Raw genomic sequence first — 22,516 nt, forward strand, 5'->3', positions numbered from 1 at the left:
GTAACATTTTGTATTTTACAAGTTATTTTATAAGCGTGTTAAGCTGTTCTTGTAAAATCTACTCAATAATCTGTTTTTAGTGTACATAAAAAACAAAATATCAGCAACAGTATACAGTATGCCTGAAATTTTTTCATTTTAACTCTACCCCAATCAAGAAAATTTTTTGGACTCGTAATGTCACTAGTTAACTCACTTATTGCATTTTTTAACACATCCCATAATTTCTAAAATATCAGCCTCTACCAAATGGTTGATATGTCAGTTTACGGTAAAAGTACCGGAATTAATACATATACTATGAAAAATCTGAAAATATGAAGTGTAAGACCAATTTATTTAAAAAACATAATCAAAATAAATCATTTTTGAATACTAAATCACCTTTTTTTAAAGTATGACATAAAATATTTCAGATTCTCATTTAACATGTTTTCTTTTCTTTTTTTTTTTGTAAACCAACTATGCTGTGTGTGTAAGAGACTATTTAAAATGATCATTCTGTAAATGACTTTAACAGTCAATATTTAAAACAGTAAAAATATGGTCAACCGTTTGGTAGAGGGGCAGTCAAAGCATTAATTGAAGTAAAACTTAAAGCAACCTGTTCCTAAATAACACATATTTTAAAATACATATTTATCCATCATTAAAACTTAAATTAGTGTTTAGCACACAGATTAATACTATTATCATAACATTTAAAGTGTTTTAATGTTGATTTCTCTTTCAGTAATCAAGTAAAACTAACTGATAATCTTGGTATTTTATCGATTATCAGACATTAAAATAATAATCAGCTCATTGTATCAGCTCGAGTTTTTATGCACTTATGAATATTTCATATGATTAATAGTTTTTCTTAAATTTCAGGTTTGGTTCAGCAATCGCCGAGCCAGGTGGCGCAAACAAGCTGGAGCAAATCAACTAGCAGCATTTAACCATCTGTTACCTGGAGGATTCCCACCCACCGGCATGCCCACTCTACCAACATACCAGCTTCCAGAGTCCAGCTATCCTACAACAACATTACCACAAGGTGAGCCATACAATGTTTTTCTGACTTAAACCACAAAACAGTAATAGCAATAGCTTGGAAGCACCCATGATGCATTTGCAAGTGGATTTCAAATACATCTAACTGTTCTTCCAGACGTCAGTGGCACTGTGCACCGACCTCAGCCTTTGCCCCCCTCCACCATGCATCAAGGCGGGCTCTCGAGCGACAGTAGCTCCGCCTACGGCCTCTCGTCCAATCGGCACAGTTTCTCCAGCTACACTGACACCTTCATGAGCCAATCAGCGTCCAGCAATCACATGAACCCTGTGAGCAATGGACTCTCTCCGCAGGTCAGTAAGGGTCACTGGCCACAGTGTTTAAATACTCTTCTCTATAGCCGCATGTCAAGGAGTCTTTCAAGTGGAATTACGAGACCTTGCTAAAGATAAAATGGCATATTCTTTGTGCGCCGGTGTGTAAGTTTGGTGATTAGATGCCTCTCGTGTGTACTGAGCAGATGTGTTTTGGAGAAATCGTCTTCCCCTGTGCTTATGAAGTGTTCATAAGATAGTGTTTTCTAATTAATATTCCTTTGTTTTACCCACTTTTAATTAAAATAGAGATTTAATTGTTTGATTCTGAGGAAAATTAGTTTCAGACAATACAGGATACCCTGAAGAGAATAAATCCCTCAAAGCACTGCATAATCTCGCCAAAGTAATGGATCTGTGTGTTTAATTGTCTGGAAGGGTCTCATTTTCAAGAGTTAACAGACGTTTAAGCAAGTCAGGATGGTTTAATTAAGTGGAATGGGGCAAAAAGGATTGTCTTGCGTGGCTTGGGTTCATCTTTGAGGCTCCTCAATGTGATTGAGGAAAGTGTATTATGCTGTTGTAATGGTGTGAAATAAATTTAAAGAGATGGTTCACAAAATGGAAATCTGCTGTTAATTTCCTTACCCTTTGGGTGTGCCAGATTTAGGTGATGTTTTTCTTCCGTTTGTGTTCCTTGGTAATTCATTAATTACATTAAAATTTCAATGGCTACCAGGGCTTTGGGTACAGGCAAAACAAAATGAATACCTGTAACTCCTGATAATACATTAAGGACGAATTAAGTGAAATTATAGAAACTTTACTAACATTATTTAAGATTATTTCCTTGGAAATGCATAGGAATCAGTAATAGTACATTTTGGATGGCGAGTCAACTAACAGGACAGTTTCATTTGTGGTGAACTGTCCTATTAAGGCATACAGTATTTTGTATTTGTTTTCTAGAACTTATTCAGACATTTTTGCTTCTGTCTGACTGCTTTTGTGTATGAAGACTGTTCTTATCGATGTAATATAGCAATGCTGCCTGCTATCTTGGATAAAAAAATAAGAGTATTGGTTTAATGTATAAATATTCATGGATATTTATTGTCAGATATTTATTTTACTTCCACCTTTTAAAAGATTTTCTACACTCCATGAAATGTTGGGTTGTTTGAAAATAATGACAAACCCAACCACTGGGTTGTTTTTTTAATCAAACTTTTAACATAATAGTTGGGCTTGTTCAAATTGACCAAATTCTGTGTCAAGTGTATAAAGATTTCACTTAGAAATTGTTAGCAAATTTCATAAAGTGTTGCAAATAATACCCATAACTCCCAATAATACATTAAGGACGAATTAAGTGAAATTATAGAAACTGAACATTATTTATAAGATTATATGCTTGAAAATTCTTAGGGGTCTGGTTTGCTACTAATTTATTCTTTTGAATAATTCCTTTTGCAAACTCATTTTGCTCTCCATGTAGAGGAAACCTTTCCAACTCTGACCAAAGTACTGACGAACTGCTTCAAAGTATTTGTGTTGTGCCAAACACTAAAATTAACACAAGCCCAAAGAACATTTTAGATCTCAGTTTGATGTGATTCTAATTCATAAGCTCATATTTAGATCTGATTCAACTTGCCAAGTTTTTTGTTATTATTTCAGGTACTCATAGGTACATTAAAATAAATCCCAACCTCTCTTCCAAATGCATACAGTGTGTAATCCAAATATAGAATAAATAGAATATGGACAAAATATCTATTCACAGATTTAGAAAAATTAGCATGGGATCAGCCACAAAAGTATATATTTTTAAAAATTACAAATCATAAATCCAATTTTTCACTTGGCTTAGACATTTGCATCTTACATCATTATTTGGCTATTTAATCATGTCAATGTGTATATTGCACATAATTGCATCAAACTGGTCAATCGTATAACTTCTGTATCGTCAAGAACCATGATTATTAATTTTATTTTGCCTGTATGTTTTTTGACTGTCAAAATTACAGTAGTTGTACTTTTTTTTTTTTTGTCAAATAACTTTTATTTGGTCATTAAATAGACTTACAATAATCACAAATTCCAAGATTAATTTTCTGATATGCACAAAACAAAACAACACAACACAACACAACACAACACAACACAACACAACACAAAACAAAACACCCCAACCCCAGCCTGTAAGTACAGTGATAATCAAAACAACTTTTTAGTTACAATACATTGCTTTGGGGAAAATAATTTCCCATAAAGTGACAGAAGAAAGGGCCCCAAATCTTCTGAAGTTGTCCAGTGTTGCCTTTTAAAAGATATCTGGTTTGTTCCAAATACAGAGTAGATATCAATTCTTCAAGCCATAGTTTAGCAGTTGGAGGAATTAACATTTTTCCAGTACAATGATAACAGCTTTTTTTTCTGTTATCAAACAATATGTAAGGAATTTCTGTTGTGCACTGCTCAATGAATTTGTTTAATTAGAATTACCTACTGTATATAATAAGCACTGGGTCAGGATCTTTATGTAGATCAAGGACCCCTGAAAGCACTTTAAAAACCTCATTCCAGAATTCCTTTATTTTATGACAGAATACAAAACTATGAGCTAAATCGACTTCTGATTTGCACTTATCACAAATAAGAGACCAATGTAATCCTGTGTAATTTTTTTTTTGGAGAAGTGTGATCTATGTAATACCTTGAACTGGATGAGGAATAATCTTGTGTTGATTGATTGTTTATCAAAATCTTCTAATAGTACATTTTGGATTGTAACAGGAGATTTTCATTAGTGAACTGTCTCTTTAAGGCATGCAGTATTTACTTGTTTTCTAGAATTTATTCAGATATTTTGGCTTCTGTCTGACTTCTGATAAAATACTGCTGTTATCGATGTAATATAGCAATGGTGCCTGCTACCTTGGGTAAAAATAAGACTCTTTGCACAGGGTTGAGCTAAATAATGGGAAAATGGCTGCTATTGATGCACATCATTGGTGAAGAGTGTATTACAAGCAATTATTCTCTATTAGTGGACAGTTCGGCCCACCATAACCAAGGAGATCTGACTAACAGGCAGAAAATAAGATTGAAATGGTGTGTAAGGAGTTGAAAATGAAATTCAATACCGCGTTTGTCCACAATTACCCTCTTGTTCACACGTTTCATGGCCACTTTCCCCCCGCACCAAATATTTCTCAAAGCAGATTGGAAACTGGTATTACTCTCCATTTTTTTTTTTCAAAGAGAGGAAAGAATTAGGGATTTGATGACAAAAAAGAGATTTTCTCTTGTACTGTGGAGTTGGGGGATAACATAAGCGTTTCTCAGCATGTTTGATTGTTAATCATAGTGGAGGGGCTTTAAGTACTAATGCTCTCACCGCAAACCTGCATAAATAACTCAACGTGGCTGAAGCATATTTTGAAGGAATATTTACTGACAGAAATTGATAAAATAGCAGCTCTCTATTGTTTTATTCCATAGGTCATTGAATTCATTATTTTAGTCTGAAAAAATATAGTAAGAGTCAATTTTATTATTGCTGTTATCATTATTTGTCCCTTTAATAACTGAATTTGCTGTAAAGTATCTTGAAGGTAATATTACAATCATAAACTTATTTAATATAAAATGCAAAGGAAAGTAGAATCCTTCTGCAATTTCTTTATAGTAATTAATTTTACTCTAAATAAAAAAATCTCTTAATATGCATTTAGTTACTAAAGGAAGTATTATTTTATTTTATTATTTTTATTTAATTTAATTACTTGATTTAATTTTATTTCATTGTATTTGTTTAATTTTATTAACAGCCAAAAACGATACATATTTTTTGTTTTATTTAATGTTAGTTTTAATATTTTATTAATTAAGATGTTAATCAAATCTAATAAAAGAGCAACTGTAGTTGTCGAATAAAATATTAAACGATTACATTTTCCCCCATTACTTTTGTATGAATCTCTGCCTAAAATGAAGATGGTTCCCCCTCCTCAGCCCCTCTCACCCATCTCCACATGTCACATGTGGCTATTCCATCAGGCCCTTATTGTAGGAAAAATTAATGTTCTCTTTGACAGGAGTATCATAGTTCAAGCCCAGCATCACACTGAGCCTCAATGTCCATGAAAGAGCCGCCAGTGGCCCTAAAAAAAAAAAAAAAACCCTCATTCCTCTCAGATGCAGAGTCCACATGGCAGACCTTATGAACTGATTTTTGTACATCACCATTTTCCCCATCATTTGTCTTATCTGTGGTCTTTCTTTTAACTATAAGTCCCCAAAGAGCAATTCATTTGAACACATTAATTGGACAGTCAATGGAAATTGATGTAAATAATCAGGTAAAAGTCTAATGCATTCTGTCTTGCAGTGAGAGGGACAGTTTTTCTTAATGCTTGACTGTAAGTTTGCACAGAGAGCTTTTTGTTTGCTTTATTTGCCGGGAAATCTTGGGCATTTTTAAAAGCTTTATAGCCTAAAGTTGTTGTCATAGGAGTGTAATGGCCTTCTCTCATTCGCCTGGACAAACCCTTCTTTGATGGCGAACTTGATGTTTCTCTGGCACATCTAAATGACAGATTCGAAATAATCCTGCTTATTCTTTTCCATTTATGAAGCATTTGTTTTCAACACTTTCCTGCTGATTTATTTTATATTTAGTATCTGCGGTTTCTGAGTCTTTGTCAGCTGTTTAGACATGGACAGAAATAAAACAATATTTTGGTTTATTGCTGTTGTGGAGCTCTGTATTTGTAGATATTTTTAGAAATATGCACATACATATTATTAATTGTATTGTTTACTAAATTAATCAAATGGATGTAGGGGGTGTGATAATTATAGCAACAACTATTTAATTGTCATTTTTCAGAGGATAATTTAATTTAAGGAACTGGATTTTTTATGATTTAATTATAATTAATATATGAGCTAACTAATTAATATGGATGCATTGCAGATTAAAATAGGGGAACCAATATTAACCAATTACCTGTTAAGACATCCAAGTTGAATTAATTAGTTCCCTCATTTGTCTTTTGCTACAACAAGGGAGCAATTAATTATAACATGAACATAATTCAGTAAAAAGAATGAATGAGTTGTAGCGTAGTTTGCTCAATTTACTTAAAACAAGGGAATAAATTACTGAAATATACTCGTGTATTACATGAGAAAGAATGTTAATTTGTGGCCACAGTCATGGCTTTATAAATGAATGCTGTAAACAAAAAATATGAACCAGTATCCAAAACAGACAGCTTAATTCAGACAGAAAACAATATTATTTTTCTGACTTTACTTACAGAAATTGTTTCTTCATTTATAAATGAAGTCACCATTTGAGTTTTTCAGAAAACAAGACATAATGGTCACACTTTACAATAAGGTTCATTAGTTAATGTAAATTAATGCATTTACTAACATGAACAAACAATAAACAATGCGTTTACTACAGTATTTGTTCCTGTTAGTTAACGTTAGTTAATGAAAATACAGTTGTTCATTGTTAGTTCATGTTAACTCACGGTGCATTAACTAATGTTAACAAGCATGGACTTGGATGTTAATAATGCATTACTAAATGTCCAATTATGATTAATAAATGCTGTACAAGTGTTGTTCATGATTAGTTCATGTTAGTAAACGCATTAACTAGTGAACCTTATTGTAAAGTGTTACCGACATAATAATATCATGCCATTTTGTTTCTAATATAAATTTATCTTGATAAAAAAAATAAGTTTATAAGATTAAGAAAATAATTTTTGCAGTGCAGGTTATTTTACCATTTGCTTTAAGATATACAAAAATAAATAAATAAATAAACTGCATGAAAGATAACTGAAAATGAACTCATTACTTGGCTTTTGTACCATAATTTACATGACCATTCCAGAAACAACATATCTAAAACTACTAAAATGTGAATAAGAATGACTTTTGTTAAATTTTGAACAACAGAACTTTTCAGAACAGGGATCGAGTACCCAATGTATCAAAATGTAAATAAACCCCTGCAAACCACAATCTACAAACTGTTTCTGTTAAAGAACACACACACAACTCTTCATTATTCAACACTGTGGCTTTTAATGTAACAAAATAATGCTGGATGATTTAATCAAAATGAAATTTTAAACAAAAAGATGCATTTGTCATCCACATTTTGCTGTCAGGGAAAAACAGTTCAGTGATCAGTAGTAAATCTTTTCCGAAAGCCCAGAGGGCGCACTCGAGCAGAAATTCCAAACAGCGAAAAAGAAAAGAAAACAGGAAATTCCCATAGTGCTGCATTATAAACACAAGTTCTATTTGTTTTCATTGATTCAGCTTGACTAATAATTACATGACTATAAAATCTTCTCACAGAAGCATTTATTTCAAGTACTTGACTGAAGTTATGAAGTGAGTTTGGAGTAAAAAAAAACGTTCGTATATGTGGCATTTCAACACAATCTCACGGCAATTCGTAACTTTTTGATTTAGTGGCTAATTCGTATGACTTTGTACGATCTAATTCGTACGATTTAGTACGATTTGCTCATCTCCCAATGACGGTTGGGTTTAAGGGTGGGGTTAGGTGCCACGCCTCCTTTTTAAAAACGTACAATTTCGTACGAATTCGTACGAATTAGCCACTAAACTGACAAAACGTAAAATACTTACGTTCTCTCATGAGATCAGGCTGGACATTTCCATGTTCAACATTTACTACACAGAGCTGTAAATCACTAAGCAGCGATGCAAACGGCCATAATTATCACAGAATGGTTATCTCAATGCCATTATCATCCAATTAAATTGATTTTGATATTAATGGTCCACAGACCAATGTAGTTATAGATTTAAATTCATATTTATTTTGATTATTTACCATTTTTAAATTTACTGCAAATTTAAAAAAATCTTTTTCTTGTCTGGTTTCTAGTCTAAATATCAAAAAGTTCAAGTATAAATAATGTAAAAAAAAAGACAAATATATGTCAAAGAGTTTTTCCCTAAAACATAATCTGCCAATGGGATAAGCAAAATAATCAAATTTCAATGAAAAAAAAAATACTTGTTACTTCTGAAAACAAGACAGTATTTTGACTAGAAACAAGATGACAACTCCAAGTAAGATTTTTTTTTAAGTGTAAATTTCAGTTTAATATGTTTCAATAACATACGTTGACTTTTTTTTGACCAATAGTTTTAGTCTTGGCTTTAGTTCTAAAATAACCGTGTTGCTGTCAAAATGCACATGAACATTGCCTTTCATTAACCACCCAGTTCATACAAAATAATAATAATAACATAAATAATAATAATAATAATAATAATAATAATAATAATAATAATAATAACAACAACAACAACAACAACAACAACAACAACAACAACAACAACAACAACAACAACAATAATAACAATAAATATAATTATAATAATAAAAAAACAATAGTAATAATAATAACAATAATAACAACAACAACAACAGCAACAACAACAACAACAACAACAAGAATAATAATAATAATAATAATATTCTCATTTTCTGATGTTTTTTCCGACAGCTCTATGTAAGATTGCACTGCTTCTCATCCTCTAAAACTAGTGCAGTAGTTTAAGTCCAACGTGCCCTAATAATGGCCATGTGCCAGAATGAAACACAACCCTGCTAGGTTCACAACACCAACAGGTGCACACGTTCCTCTCATGTGCCAGCAGAAGCAAAGCGCTTTCTCTGGAAAACACATTAAACAGCACTGCAGCTTCAGTTCGGATCAAAATTATGCAACAGCAGACCTAATCTCCATTAAGCCCACTTTTGGACCGGGCCTCGACTGCATGTCTTTTCGCAGTGTTTTTCATCCGCCGGCCATGTGGCGCAGGAATGAATGCGGTAATAAAGCTGTAGGTTTTGCTCTCCTCCTCCTCCTACAACACATGCTTTGTGCAGGTGCTTTATTGCCTCTTACAGACGCTCTGTTTTGCTGTGTCTGATATGTGTGGTGTTTTCGTTGTTAGTTGTCGTAACTGGAGAGGAAAAGGACACACAGCCCTTCTAATGAACAGGTTGTGCTAATACCAAGCATTCAAGAGGAATCGGTCATGCTTTTTGTTTCGGGCCTCGTAGCAACAACGGCAGCCCTCAAAGCAGCCAGTAAAGCTTCTATAGTGAGGATGTGTGTTAATGAGCATTACTGCAGTTTCTCTCTGCTATCACTGTCAGGCTGACTGGCGCATACAAGTAATGTTTTGTGAGAAGAATATCAATTAACAAACTATTACGACTGTTTTTTTGTTTTGTTTTGTTTTGTTTTAGTCATTTCTGTTTAATATTTTAGTGGTAAACACAATTTTTACATTTTATATTACTATAAAATAAAAAAACATCATAAAATCAAATAGTTTGTTCTTCTAGTAGTTTACATTTATTTTATATTTTTACATTTATTTATATTTATAATTTTATAATTATTTTATAAATTAAAATGATAATTTTGATTTTTTAAAAAATAATTTTAAAATAAAAAAAATAAAAAAAACATTTATATGTATTCCTTTATAAAATAAATAAGAAAAATAAATGACTAAGCAAAAATATAAAAGATTACCAATTAAAATAAAATAAAACTTTTAAAATAATAACATTTGTAATCAAATGCATAAATTAAAATGCACACACAACTATTCTAATATAATATTGTGTTGGGGATTCTCACAATTGTCTCTTCACCCTTGCAATATACAGGTCAAGTCAGAATTATTAGCCCCCCCTTTGAATTTTATTTGACTTTTTTAAATATTTCCCAAATGATGTTTAACAGAGCAAGGAAATTTTCACAGTATGTCTGATAATATTTTTTCTTCTGGAGAAAGTCTTACTTGTTTTATTTCGGCTAGAATAAAAGTAGTTTTAATAAAAAAAAAAAAAAACATTTTAAGGTCAAAATTATTAGCCCCTTTCAGCTATATATTTTTTCTGATAGTCTACAGAACAAACCATCAATATACAATAACTTGCCTAATTACCCTAACCTGCCTAGTTAACTCAATTAACCTAGTTAAGCCTTTAAATGTCACTTTAAGCTGTATAGTGTCTTGAAGTCTTCAAGTGTCTTGAAAAATATCTAGTAAACCAAAGGACTTTTTTTTTGCATAATTATAAATCTAAATGTAATTTTAATACTTTTTAAAATGTTGTATTATGTATTGAAAATGCGTGTTGAACACATAATTAGAAAAAAAACTTGTTAAATTAAAACACTTGTAACAGAAGTGAAAGAAAATGGCATCCTTCTCTCCATATGTGTGTGTGTGTGTGTGTGTGTGTGTGTGTGTGTGTGTGTGTGTGTGCGTGTGTGTGTGTGTGTGTGTGTGTGTGTGTGTGTGTGTGTGTGTGTGTGTGTTGTAAGATTTGTGTTTTGGAATGAAGGAACTCTGGCGAGCATTTGAAGTGAGGAGAGGAGAGTTTTTGGCACGGGGGGATCAGAGAGGCAGAGAGCGGAGCTTTGATCCGTTTCCCCAGGCCTCGCACTCCACTCCGGCCTCAGCGGTGATTCCTGACAACTGTCTGCCCGAGATAACAGAGGGACTCCACCATTAGCACTGCACACACTTTACACTGGATCAATTACATTTAAGACGCCTGCACAGGGCTTGCCAAAAAAGAGAAAAAAATTATATGAGCTAGAGAAGATTGAGTTTTGGTGCACTCCAGTACTTCCCCTGCCCCGCTTTTCCCCACATTTTTTGACAAGACATTGTACACCTGAATGTCAGTAAGGAAATCACTGCAGGTGAAGTGGGTGAAAAAAAAATTACATTTATCACCATATTTCCCCAGGTGATTGATTACATAAATAACTGAAAACATTTTGTGTTTAACTATGTGAATAATACAATTTCTGTTTATTAAAATTGCACTAATTTACGTACATTCCTGACACAAAAATCTGATATATATCTATATATATCTAATATATATATATATATATATATATATATATAAAATAAATAAAAATAAAAATACACACACACACATATATATTATATATATATATATATATATATATATATATATATATATATATATATATATATATATATATATATATATATATATATATATATATATATATATATGTATATGTATATGTGTGTGTATTATTTCCTGTCTATGGGGATTAGAATCAGCCCTTTGATTCCTGTCCAATCAAATCACATGTGGAAAGTAAATCTTAAGACATGCAGCAAACTGTTTTGAAGCATTAAAAGTTTCCAAGAAGATACTTTACACGCAATGACCAAGAAACTGTTTAGACTGAATGTCACTGATGATGGATGTTTACTGTATGATGACCGAAATGGCCTTAAACAATCACTAAATTTACTACAGAATGTTACGCTTACACACACATGCACAAATTAAGTCAACGCATCAACCTTTGACAGCATAATACTCACTACTCTTGAGTTCTTTTAAAAGGGCTACTTTTTACTCATGCTTTTAGTAATATTTACAACAGATACTTTAACTCTTCTTGCACTACATTTGTGGTGAAGTATGATTTTTCAATATTGTTTCCACCACTGCATATTGTCTTATGAAAGTAATATCATATGACTTCCTAATCCATACATGCTTATGGTTGTGTTTTTGTCTGTTACAAAGTTGTGTAGATGTTAGTACTTCAAAACATTGGTGTATGACAAAAAGACATCAAATTTAGACATTTATTTTACGTAGCGTATTTTGAATAGGTGAATTGCGGCAACCACAGCTGCAGGATTTTCTCTGTAAATTTTACAGATTTTTTAACAGTGTAAATAACGCAAGTCAATGGACAACAGGGGCTAATAATATTGACCTTAGGAGCTTTTACATTTTTCAGTATTATTTTTTATTTTTATTTTATTCCAGCCAAACAAAAAGAAATATGATATAGGAAACAATGTGAAAAATGTTCTGTTTAACAGCACTTGGGAAATATGTGGGAAATAAAGAATTTAAATTGCTCAGCAGAGCTATTAATGTGTCTTTAACTGTAGATATTGTGTAGATATCAAATGTTGAATATTATCAGGCAAATATATACAGTATGAGCAAATCCATGCAGCAGAAAAAACAAAACAAATTTTAACTGAAATCTATACACACAAATTGATAAAGAGCGTGCATTTTAGATCTTTTTTTAATATATACATACATATATACATACATTATATATATATATATATATATATATATATATATATATATATATATATATATATATATATATATATATATATATATATATATATATATATATATATATATATATATGCACACACAGTTGAAGTTAGAATTATTAGCCTCCCTGTTTGTTTTTTTTTCTCCAATTTCTGTTTAATGGAAATTTTCTGTTTGTTTTTTTCAACTAATTTCTAAACATCATACTTTTATTAACTCTTTTCTGATAACTGAATTATTTGATCTTTGCCATGATGACAGTAAATAATATTTTAATTATTATAATATTTTTCAAGACACTTCTATTCAGCTTAAAGTGACATTTTAGGGCTTAACTAGGTTAATTAGGTTAACTAGGCAGATTAGGGTAATTAGGCAAGTTATCGTATAACGATGGTTTGTTCTGTAGACTATCAGAAAAATATATAGCTTAAAGGGGCTAATAATTTTGAACTTAAAATGGTTTTTAAAAAATTTAAAACTGCCGAAATAAAACAAATAAGACTTTCTTCAGAGGAAAAAATATTATCAGACATACTGTGAAAATTTCCTTGCTCTGTTAAACATAATTTGGGAAATATTATAAAAATACAAAAAATAATAATTAATAATTATGACTTCAACTATATATATATATATATATATATATATATATATATATATATATATATTGAAAACACTTTATGAAAAGCCAAAAAGCCCAGAGTCTCCACAATGACAGGTGCATGAAAAGCAGTGCATATGCCTGGTGTCTGGCCTGAAGACTGTAGTATTAAGCCTCTCGGTGGGCACAGTGTCAGCTGGCACACGCCACCATCAACAAATCAAAGGAGGAAATAAATGCACATTTACATCACCCGCATGCTCCGAGAGCAGAGGAGAAATACTTGTTAATTAGAAGCCGTCTTAAATACAGATGCTGTTTCAATTTGGCAAGAGTTAAAAAGAGGCTTAAAAAAAGACGAATGAGACCTGCTCACGAGCTGCCAAGAAAATCAGGGGAATTTAAATCATATCCACTGGCAGAATGTTTTCTGCATGCATTTATTTAGTTTCTCTCTCTCTCTCATCTTTTTTTTCCCCTCTCTCTAGCATAAGCTGAGAGAAATTGGAGTCTTGTGCGTGTGTTAATGAAACATAGTAAGTTTCTCTGGTCACTCAAATGCATCTAGACAGTTCATTTCCAACATCTCCATTGGTTCTTGATGGAAAACGGTTTTTATATATATTTTTTTCACAGGGTCTGTTGTTTCGGCTTCTAGGTGTAAAATATTATGAATGGTTTAATCACGATCTTTAAAACATAAATATCTAAAAAGTATGAATCTAATTATTTACATATGGGGCATATGGAATATGCATACAGTATATATGCAATATGTAAGGTTTAGGAATGTAATCAAGACTGCAAAACTTTTTTAAATAATGGTAAAAATACACTATGTACTTTATGGCTATATTTTATTTTATTACACAAGCCCAGGGATTCTCAGTTCACTGAAATACACCTTTAAATGGTTTTTCAGAGGGTCAGCCGTATCACCATATCTGTGGAAAGTCTCACATAATATTAGTAAGGATCTTCTCAATCTCATCTTTCCTATATTTCTATATTTATGTTTGTCCGTCACAGCATCTGTGATCTGATTCACTGATTCACTGATCTGATTCACTGTTTTATACAGAGTGACTGCTATCTTTTTATTGCTGTGTTTGTATGTGTGAGAGGATGTGAACTGTTGTGTCCTTATGAATAGATGATATAAGAAAATGTGACTTACATTTATGTTTATCTGGCAGAGGCAGTGAGCTTTGTATGTAAAATATAGCATTAATTGTCAGAATGAAAAATACTATAAGCTATTAATAATAAATAGATTTTTTTCCATTTCTAAAAGAAAAAAAATATATATATATTCATGAATATTGTATTTTTTTTCAATAAGATTTATTTCATAAATCTTTAATCTCCTTTTCTTATGATTAACCGCTACCGTTTTCATAAAGCATAGCAAAGATTATTATTTGGTTTGTTTTGATTATAAGTGTTTACATATTTCAAAAAGAAAAACAATGTGCAATACATCTCACAGTTGGAGGAAACACTGGACATGTAGGGGTCTTCATTTACATGAGGTCTTGTAGAAGTCTGGGTCCATTTTAAAATGCCATGACGTATTATTAGTATTAATGTTTAAAGTTTTTTTTTTTTTTAATCCGATTATTATTTTTTATTAAGAAATCTTTCTCATGAGTGATCATCAGCCTTTATTCGAATAGGTGCACCTATCCACATCTTGTCTTTTCTTCATAATGAGCAATCTAGCCATTTTATTTGATTATTTGTTATTATTATTATTATTATTATTATTATTATTATTATTATTATTATTATTATTATATTTAATTGTTGATATTTTTGTTTTTTTTAATTCTTAATAAAAAAGTATTTCTTTTTATTTATAGATTAATTTTATATTTATTTTATGTACCTTTTAGCAAATTCGTTTCTTTAGATTTTTATTGAATTTATTTTAAAGTTTTTATTTTATATAATTTTATTTGCCTTTTTTATCTATTGCATTATATTTAATATATCTACAATAAAAATGTTATTGAATTATTTTATGATATTTTTATTTAATAAATTTGTATTAATTATTTAATTTAGTTATTAGTACACTTTTGTAGAGTTCCTATTTTATTCATAAATATATATATATGTATTTGTTTTGAATTTCGTTTTAAATATGTATTTAAAGTATATTTAAAGTTTTGTTTATTTATTTATTTATTCTTTGTTTGTTTGTTTGTAGTGTCTGTCATGCTGTGAGAAAGTACAGGGTCACCGAGTAAAAAGCAAAAACTTCCAACAATTACAAGCTAGCTCCAAAACCCCCCGAATTTGCGTGTCTCATCTTAACCCACATGCTCTCAGTTAGTTCCAGATGCCAGTCTGACAGGTGTGAAGCTATGATTAACACTACAGCCTTGCAAAACTACAACGGCCAATCACTCTGCCCGCTCCGCACTTTACGACCGGCTTTTGCAAGCCCGTATGATTGTTTTGCACTTGACGCATAAAGATACAGTAGCAGTACAGTTTCTGTGATGTGTTTTTCTGTATCCTCCTCCCTCTCCAGACCCCATCTGCTCCTCTCAGACTCCAGCTGAGAGCTATTTCACTATTTATTTACATGTAATTACCCCTATGAGGTGCCGATATTAACACTGTCAAGAACAATTTGACTTGACATTCCTCACTAGTCCTGCGCCCTGCTGCTTTCAGCAAACAAATGCCCCCTTCCTCCACCTTGCATTATTCTTGGCCTGCCGTTCATTCGTTTATTCGCTGCTGCTGCTGCTGCTGAAATCATTTAAAGCAGACGTTTAATTTGGCAGAGGCGCGAGGCGTGAAGAGGTCAGAGGGGGATGTTTTCTCTCCCAGTGACTGAATCTGTCTCTCACTGAATAAAATAAGCAGATTGAGACTCATACTTCTTGCTGTATCCACTCAATAGAGCGCATTAACCTTTGGTTAACTCGGGGCCTTGTAGCACTTTGGGACGTTTAGGGTTTGGTGGTTCTGGAAAAGCGGTGTCTGTGTTGCATAACAGCAGACTGAAGCTGGTTATTTGTTGAGGATGATATTTTGGGTGGAAAAATTAAAAATTGATGACCATTTTTTGAAAGAGAAAGACTTATAGGAATTATATTCTACATACTGTAAGCAGACAATGCACTCGTTTGTTCTTTTCATTCCTTCATGTATTTTTTTGCCGTTTTCTATACATAACCATTTTGCCACTGTATATATTGTAAGCACCCGCAGATTGCTATCTTTCTTTACTATTATTTGTTCATTTATTCCCATTTTGTACAGGCATGCTCTAATATTATTAATTTGAGCAATGCATTATAGTGTGTATAAAATCCAACACTATCTCACGGCAGTTCATTCATTCATTCATTCATTCATTTTCTTTTCAGCTTAGTCCGTATATTAATCAGGGGTTACCTCAACGGAATAAACCGCCAACTTATCCAGCATATGTTTTACGCAGCAGATGCCCTTCCAGCAGCAACCCAACACCGGAAAACACTATTGCATTCACACACCTACACTACAATTTACAAGTCTTTGGATTGTGGGGGAAACCGGAGCACCCGGAGGAAACCCACGCGACATGGGGAGAACTTACAAACTCCACACAGGAACGCCAACTGACCCAGTCGAGGCTTAAACCAGTGACCTTCTTGCTGTGAGGCGATCGTGCTACCCACAGCGCCACCGTGACGCTCACGGCAATTCATAGCTTTTTAATTTAGTGGCTAATACGTATGAATTTGTACACTTTCATTCATCCAATTTAGTACGATTTCTTCATCCCCCAATGACAGTTTAGGTGTGGGCTGTGGTGCCATGCCTCCTTTAAAAAATAGTAGATTTTTGTACAACTGAACTAGATTTTGTAATAGTTCCGTTTCCTTGTGAAGTCAGGCTAGTAAAATCTGCAGATTTTGTGCTAATGTTCCGCATCATTTTTTAATAAATAAATAATAAAATAAAATCACTAGATTGCAGGGTGGTGTCACGGTGGCTCAGTGGTTAGCACTGTCGCCTCACAGCAAGAAGGTCTCTGGTTCGAGTCCCGGCTGGGTCACTTGGCATTTCTGTTTGGAGTTTGTCGGTTTCCTCCGGGGGCTCCGGTTTCACCCACAGTCCAAAGACATGCGCCATGAGTGAATAAACTAAATTGGCCGTTGTGTATGTGTGTGAATGAGTGTGTGTGTATGGATGTTTCCCAGTACTGGGTTGCAGCTGGAAGGGCATCCGCTGTATAAAACATATGCTGGATAAGTTGGCGGTTGATTCCATTCCACTGTGGCGACCCCTGATAAATAAAGGAACTAAGCCAAAGGAAATTGAAAAAAATCACTAGATTGCAGTCCCAGTATATGATATTAAGATGAAACTTTTGTTGCAATATAATATTATTGTGTTTTTAATTGAATTACGATGTCCTGCAATAAAATGCAATGCAAGATTTAATTTTTTTTTACTTATTTTTTTGGACATAAACTAAACTTTATGCAATATCGGTTTTATCTCACTTCACTTTTATAGCTGGAGCACATAATCTGTTGTATGCACCTTTCTGCAATGCCGGCATCTTTATTTTTTTATAGCTTAATGCAGTGTTTCCCAACCCTGTTCCTGAAGGCACACCAACAGTACACATTTTCAATGTCTCCCTAATCAAACACACCTGAATCACCTAATTAGAACATAAGAAGAGACTCCAAAACCTGAAGTTAATTAGTCAGGTAAGGGAGACATCCAAAACATGTACTGTTGGTGTGCCTCCAGGAAAAGGGTTGGGAAACACTGGCTTAATGCATATAAATTGATATTGGGAAACAATATAATATTTACTATATATCATTATGGGCATATATGCATTGATACCATGTTGCCATGGAACATGTCACATTACTATACTCTATCAATATTTTCCCCCACCCCTACTAGATTTGCATATAGTTAGAATTCAGTGGGTAGTTAACAGACAAGTTTGTTAATGCCTATTCTTTACATACATGCTCTACTATTACTATCTTTTTCTTTTTAGGCCTAATTTAATAAATATGCTCTCTTATTCATTACTCTTACCAGTAATACAAATTTAATATTGGCTATTTACATACTGTAGTATCTGGAATCATCATAAATCAGGCAAATAATTGACTTTGGTTTCGTTCCAATTTAAATGTTTAATTTAAAAATATATTTAAACATAACTTAAAACAGTCCAATAAAAGCAGAGCAAACCATTACGAACAAAGGAGGGGGGGGGGGGTACAGTATATCAACATATGGATGCTGTACATGTATTTCAGCAGTATATAAATAAATTATAATAAATCAAATTATGGCTCTTAAAGTTTAGTTAGGTCAGTTTTGTGTTTCTGCTTTATTTTTAAAATAATAAATACTCAAAAATAATAAATTAGGTAAAAAAGATGTCTAGGCCTTGATTAAATAGGGCTGTTTGTTTGATTTATGTGTATTTTTAATGTTTGTGTAATCACATCCATAATTGATTCCTCATAGAGTGCTATCAGAGCCCTAAAGGTTACTCCAGAGGGCTAAAAGAGCCGTATGCAGAATATTTCCAGCAGATAGCATGTAGCGAGAAGTGACAGCTTGTCTGGTCGCACGCTAATCGCTCTCATCTGGGCTCGGCTTGTCAATGCCCACTTTCTGCCACTGTCAATCACACGGCTAATTTGAAACAATTAAAGGCTCCCCAGCCGCTCCACCCTGTGCCATCCTCCATCCTCCCAGTCAAATGCCTGCTTTTGGCCCACTCTTCTTTTCACTTTCAATTAATGTGCTGTGGCCAATTAACAGAGTGACATGGAGCCAGCAGAGGAAATCATCGATGTCGTCTGCTCTCTGCCCACCTCCGCCTCCAGCGTGACAAAACTGCTAATTGATTTTATGCAATAGTGTTTATTTCAGAAATGGCCATTTTGTCTGTTGGGTGGTGGTGGTGGGGGGTTGGGTTGTGTCTTAGGCAGATCATTTTTTAGGGTGATGGGCTGATTCTGCAGTCTGACTATGTATAAAAGTATGTATAAAAGACTCTAGAATTAGTGTTGGTTACATTGGGGAAGATTTATGGAAACTGATTTGTTACATGAGTAGATCTTTTTGTGTTTTACACCTGATATTACAGAAAGTACAATATAAAAAATGAGTTGTGATGAACAAAAAGTTATGACAATATATGTTTTTGTATTACTTGAACTGATCTGATTAATATAATAAGGTTTCAACTTTGGCTGGGCGATATGGCAAAAATGCTATCTCAATAATTATTTTCCATATTGAACGATAAAGATATATATTTCGATATCAGTTGTTAATGCTTCCAGATTTAAAAGAGTACCCCAACAATGACTGAAGCCACAAATTAGAGGGTTCAATTATTTGGCTGATACATTTTCAGTAGCCGAAAATTCGGTACATCTCTGATATCAACACACTTTAAGATTCCCATTGTTGCACATTTCTGCTCTGTGATTGGCTTTTAGATCAATATAAAGTAAAAAAGTCCAGAGCTTATTATTGTTATTGACATATATTTTATTGCGATTTGATAAACTATTGTTTAATGGCCCAGCCCTAGTTTCAACTTCATTTCTTAAGTTATACAAATGTTAGCTTGATGTTTTAAGTCCGTTTCATTGTTGCAAGTTGAAATGACTTGTAAAGTTAATTTGATTGCAACATGTTCTACAATTTTATAATTGAAAAATTATACAGATTTTAATTACATGCAAACGTTACATAAATATGGTACAAATATGGGGTGTATTTTATGGTAAAAATCAATTGGTATTTTTAACTGAAACATTTCTTAGGTCACTCGTACATCATGCATGTGCAGTTTGTAGTTGTTTTTTTTTACAGTTTAATGTTTATAAAGGTTCATTCCTGTTGGATTAGAGATTTATTTAAAAAACATTATCAAACCAGTAAAAAAAAGTCAACTTTAGTAAAAGAAAAAAAAGAAATTCAAATAAATTTGAACTTCATCAAAATCTTGAAAAGTAAATAACCTAGTTTCCTCAGGCTGATCCCACATGAAGACGTAACTATTTTACATTTTAGTCAGTTTAGTGGCTAATTTGTACGAATTCGTAGAGTTCAGTCTTATGAAAATGTATGATTTTAAATTGAGGCGTGGCACCCAACCCCACCCCTAAACCCAACTGCCATAGGGGGATGAGCAAATTGTGCTAAATTGTATGAATGAGATCGAGATCGTACAAATTCATACAAATTAGCCACTAAATCAAAAAGTTACAAATTGCCGTGTTGTGTTTCTACATATTAAGATTTTGGTGATAAGAATTTTTTCTTGAGCACAGAAGCAGCATATCAGAATGTTCAGAATAATCAGAAAACAAAGAAAATTTAGCTTTGCTATAACAAGAATAAATGGTAATTCAACACATTAGACTACAATAATATTTAATGTTCAGTTTTTACTGTTTACGATCATATCAATTCTAAATGTGAGAATAAAAGATCTTTATCTAATTCAGAGATGCCCAAATTAGGGCCCGTGGGCCAGAGCTGGCCCATGATAACCTTTGATTTGGCCTGCCATCCCATCTAAAAAAATAATGATGGGGAAGGTTGGGATGAATGCCTTCAACAGAGATCATCATTTCTAATTAATCATAACAAATTAAATTATTTAATTCAATGCTGTGAATGTATTAAATTTGTGATCTGTACTGTCACTCGACAGATCGGGAACAATGCAGAAAATTCTGACGAGCAAATCATCGTTTTTATTGTAGTTTTATTGTACGTTCATTGTAAAATTTTAAAAAGTATATATAATTATTAATACAATTAAAGTATTTTTTCTATTTATTTTTATATATGAATAAATTAGAAATTTACCAACTTTACTGTTTGGTATATTTACCTTCGGCCCACCACCCTCAATCAAGTTTGGCTTTTGGTCCTTCATAAAAAAAAGTTTGGTCACCCCTGATCTAAATCAATTATTTAGTCAATAAATAATTCAATGACAGCGTATCACAGTGTTCAGTTGTGTAAATTGTTAACGGTGGGGTAGAGACTTTAATAATAATGATATCAATAAATTATTACTCAATTCTGTATGTTGTCACTTGTGGCACAGAACGCCATATTCGACTTTTACCTTTGATGAACCGCACAGGACTGAGTCATGATTGTGTTGCTCAAATCTGTGCTGAATTACATCATTCCAGAAGCTCCACGCACAAACGTCCACGTTTCTATTCATGCGTTTGCCTGTTTGCTATATATCGCTTCCTCACATTGTTTGCTAGTTGATTCCAGCATTGTGGGTGTTGGGATGTTTGCGGATTAGAGCTTCTTCTAAACGACTTCCCCACAAAGAAAGGCAGCGCTTCTTTAATTACGGCGGCATTGCATCAGATATTGCCACTGAAATGTAATGCTGAAGTCTGTGACTGTTTTTATACTTGCGTCACTCACAAGAACATTATACTGTGTTTTTTAATCCTCAATTCCAATATCGCTTTGGAAGCAGTGTCTTTATGTGTTTGACATATTCATACGGCATAGCTTCCCCTTAACCCAGTTGATTTAGCATATATGTGTATGATAATATTGGGTTCATATCATGAAAATCTGACTTTTTCCATCTTCGATTGGTGTAATTCAGTCCCTTCTACTGGACATCCCAGTACATTTTTTATTTGCTTTCTTTGCAAGCATGTGCAAAGTCATGGCATTCAGATTTTGCTTTCAGAGTGATGAAGAGGATCTTGCAATATATTATTCAGCATTTTAGAAGGAAATAAAAAATGAAATATTTGGATATAATACTGTATTTTTTCTGTTGGATTGCTTCACCAACAAGGGTCAGTTCAACACCATTTCTGAAGGAAAGTTCAATACCAGCACTTGATGCTTTAGCTTCATATCCAGACCAACTATTTCACATTCACTTTCGTTAATGCGCTTAATTTACTGTAGGATTAAATACATCATGTCACAACTACATGTCAGGTGAAGCTCTGATACACGATAAAGGCTTTTATTTCCATCCTAAAAGCATTTTTTTCCCTAACCATCCATGTTTTCTATTTTTCTGTTGTCGCGGCTGGAACAACTGCAAAAAATACTATGGCAATGATCACCCACTTTTGATCTTCATACAGTCGGATTTCGTCTGAATCCCTAGAGAGCTAGGTAACCAGGATTCAAAAAACTTGAGGAGGCGATCACCTTCTACATTCTCCAGAAGCCCAACGATACGTTCTTCCTTCTTCCTCTATTTTCCAAACTGTCCAAATGTTCGGTTATTTCCAGAATTCGCGCCTCTAGCATCTGTAATTTACCCTCCACTGGGGCTG

The 22,516-nt window shown here is 32.9% G+C and overlaps 1 protein-coding gene across 2 annotated transcripts in view; it reads left to right on the forward strand.

The window, feature by feature from the left end:
• The window catches only part of pax7b (paired box 7b), an 80,618-nt gene that overhangs the window by 41,826 nt on the left and 16,276 nt on the right, over positions 1-22,516 (forward strand). For both annotated transcript variants that reach the window (XM_056449066.1, XM_056449067.1), the window contains exons 6-7: positions 874-1,039; positions 1,154-1,350. In XM_056449066.1, the coding sequence (XP_056305041.1) occupies positions 874-1,039; positions 1,154-1,350 (363 nt within the window). The remainder of the gene's footprint in view (positions 1-873; positions 1,040-1,153; positions 1,351-22,516) is intronic.

Source organism: Danio aesculapii, chromosome 23 (assembly GCF_903798145.1).
Source record: "Danio aesculapii chromosome 23, fDanAes4.1, whole genome shotgun sequence".
Taxonomy (NCBI): Eukaryota; Metazoa; Chordata; class Actinopteri; order Cypriniformes; family Danionidae; genus Danio; species Danio aesculapii.